This window comes from Aplysia californica, unplaced genomic scaffold (assembly GCF_000002075.1).
Source record: "Aplysia californica isolate F4 #8 unplaced genomic scaffold, AplCal3.0 scaffold00014, whole genome shotgun sequence".
In the NCBI taxonomy this organism is placed as follows: domain Eukaryota; kingdom Metazoa; phylum Mollusca; class Gastropoda; order Aplysiida; family Aplysiidae; genus Aplysia; species Aplysia californica.
This window is the reverse complement of record NW_004797284.1, coordinates 1,982,822-1,984,675: the sequence shown is the minus strand read 5'-3', so window position 1 is coordinate 1,984,675 and position 1,854 is coordinate 1,982,822. Positions and strand designations below refer to the sequence as shown.

General features: G+C 39.1%; 1 protein-coding gene across 1 annotated transcript in view; it reads right to left on the bottom strand.

The window, feature by feature from the left end:
* Positions 1–1,854, bottom strand: part of LOC101851843 (arylsulfatase B) — a 13,950-nt gene that overhangs the window by 5,763 nt on the left and 6,333 nt on the right. The window contains exon 3 of the mRNA XM_005090249.2: positions 459–645. Within this exon, the coding sequence (XP_005090306.1) occupies positions 459–645 (187 nt within the window). The remainder of the gene's footprint in view (positions 1–458; positions 646–1,854) is intronic.

The window sequence follows — 1,854 nt, the reverse complement described above, 5'->3', positions numbered from 1 at the left end:
ATTTCCTCACTCTCATCCACATAGTCACCATTATAACTCAGTGACTTTTCCAATTCGGTTACAAAAAACACATTTTATGGCCAATACTTTTTGTGTATAAGGCCGAAAGGCTTGAACTCAAATGGCCGCTGGATCGGAACAGTAAGGTACAGTAAAGTAAGTGTATAATGCATCTGTGTTATGAATACTGACTCCTCTTTATTGAACAGACTGATTCTGTACAAGGTATAAGTTGATTAGTACATGGTTGTTTTGATGTCAAAAAGCGTTGGGTGGTTGCACTAAAACAAGCTTCAAAACTGAAAACAAAAACATTTCACAAAAGCAAACATACACACTGGTAAAGTTCGGGAAATAGAAATACACACACATTTAAAAATTTGCTAGAAATATAATATCCCAGACTCAAGATAGACTGTTACTGATGTTGTTGGCTTATATTTATATCGCCCTTTTACCGAAGTAGGTGTTGAATCCTCTGTTCCAGGGCAAGTACTCGTCCTTGTAAAATCCCAGGTGCCATTTTCCCACCATGTGTGTGGCGTAACCGGCTTCCTTCATCTTGTCCGCCATTGTTGGGCTGTCCAGGGGAAGGCCGTTGGGTTGTTCTGGGTGAATGATGGAATGTTGGAGGCCGGTGTGGATCTTTGCAGGGCCAGTGAGAGAAAGATCAGGATATCGGTTTAGATGATATTATGCACAGTAGAAGCAGCACTTTATTTAGTAAGAGTTTTACGGCGCTCGCAACTGCATAAGGTAATGTGAACACCAGAAGATTAGAGGTGTTACAATGGAGTAACAAACACAAAAAAGGAGGAGGGGAGATAAGGAGGATAGATGTTTCATAGGAAAGAAGAAGCAAACTACACCAGAGCACCCGCCAACCACCCACGAAGCAGCTCCATTCTCCACTACCAAAAGAACGACAACATGAATAATAGAGTAATTATCATCGTAATTTCATTGATACCTTCATAATTATCCGTGTCTTCGTGTGCCTCGTAAGGAGCATCCTAGTATAAATTCTTGTACGTTAATTCTTTTTTAAAATCTGCTCTTAAATCGTCATTCCTGTCAATGCAGGACTGCTCAGACAATGAAAAATCGTTTTCTTAGAATTACAAAGTTCTTTCTGACTTTTTTGGTCGTATTGAGTTTGAAAGACCAACAGGCCTGAAACCAATAATATGTTTTATCTGCTCTATCAAAATTGTTAGATTATTCAGAGTCTTTATCGAGATAATAATATTCAAAGAACTTCATTCTAAAAAGCTTGACATGTTGAGAAACTTAAAATTTTCTACGTCAAATTTCTCAAAACAAAACTAAAGGGCCTAAGATATTGAGCAAATAAGAAGATTGTAGTAACAAAGTAGAGAACTGTTGCTTTTCCTCTCCATTTGATCTTACTTCCCGGCCTTGTGCTGTTGTGGTGAAAACACAGGCTCAGACGAACGAGGCCTACGACTTGGCTGAAACTACAGCACATGTCATGCTTCAACGTCTGCTTTCTTTCCCCTATTATTATTGTTGTTACACTCTCCCATTGATAAAATGATTCAGATCAACCCCCACCTCCCACCCTCATTTCTAAATATAGTAACACCACCCCCACCCCCATCTTTTACTCTAACAAAGCACCCACCCACCCATCTATATAAAGATAACAAACCGTAGTAAGTACATGCAAATATTTCCCACCTCCCAAAATGAACTGATACCATTGTTGACAGCTCACACTATATATAAGAGAACAAAGTATCGCCTCCTTGTTTTCTATCAGTAGATCTATCTCTATTATTCTCTATCTCTATTACTCTCTCTCTCTCTCTCTCACTCACTCTCTCACACACG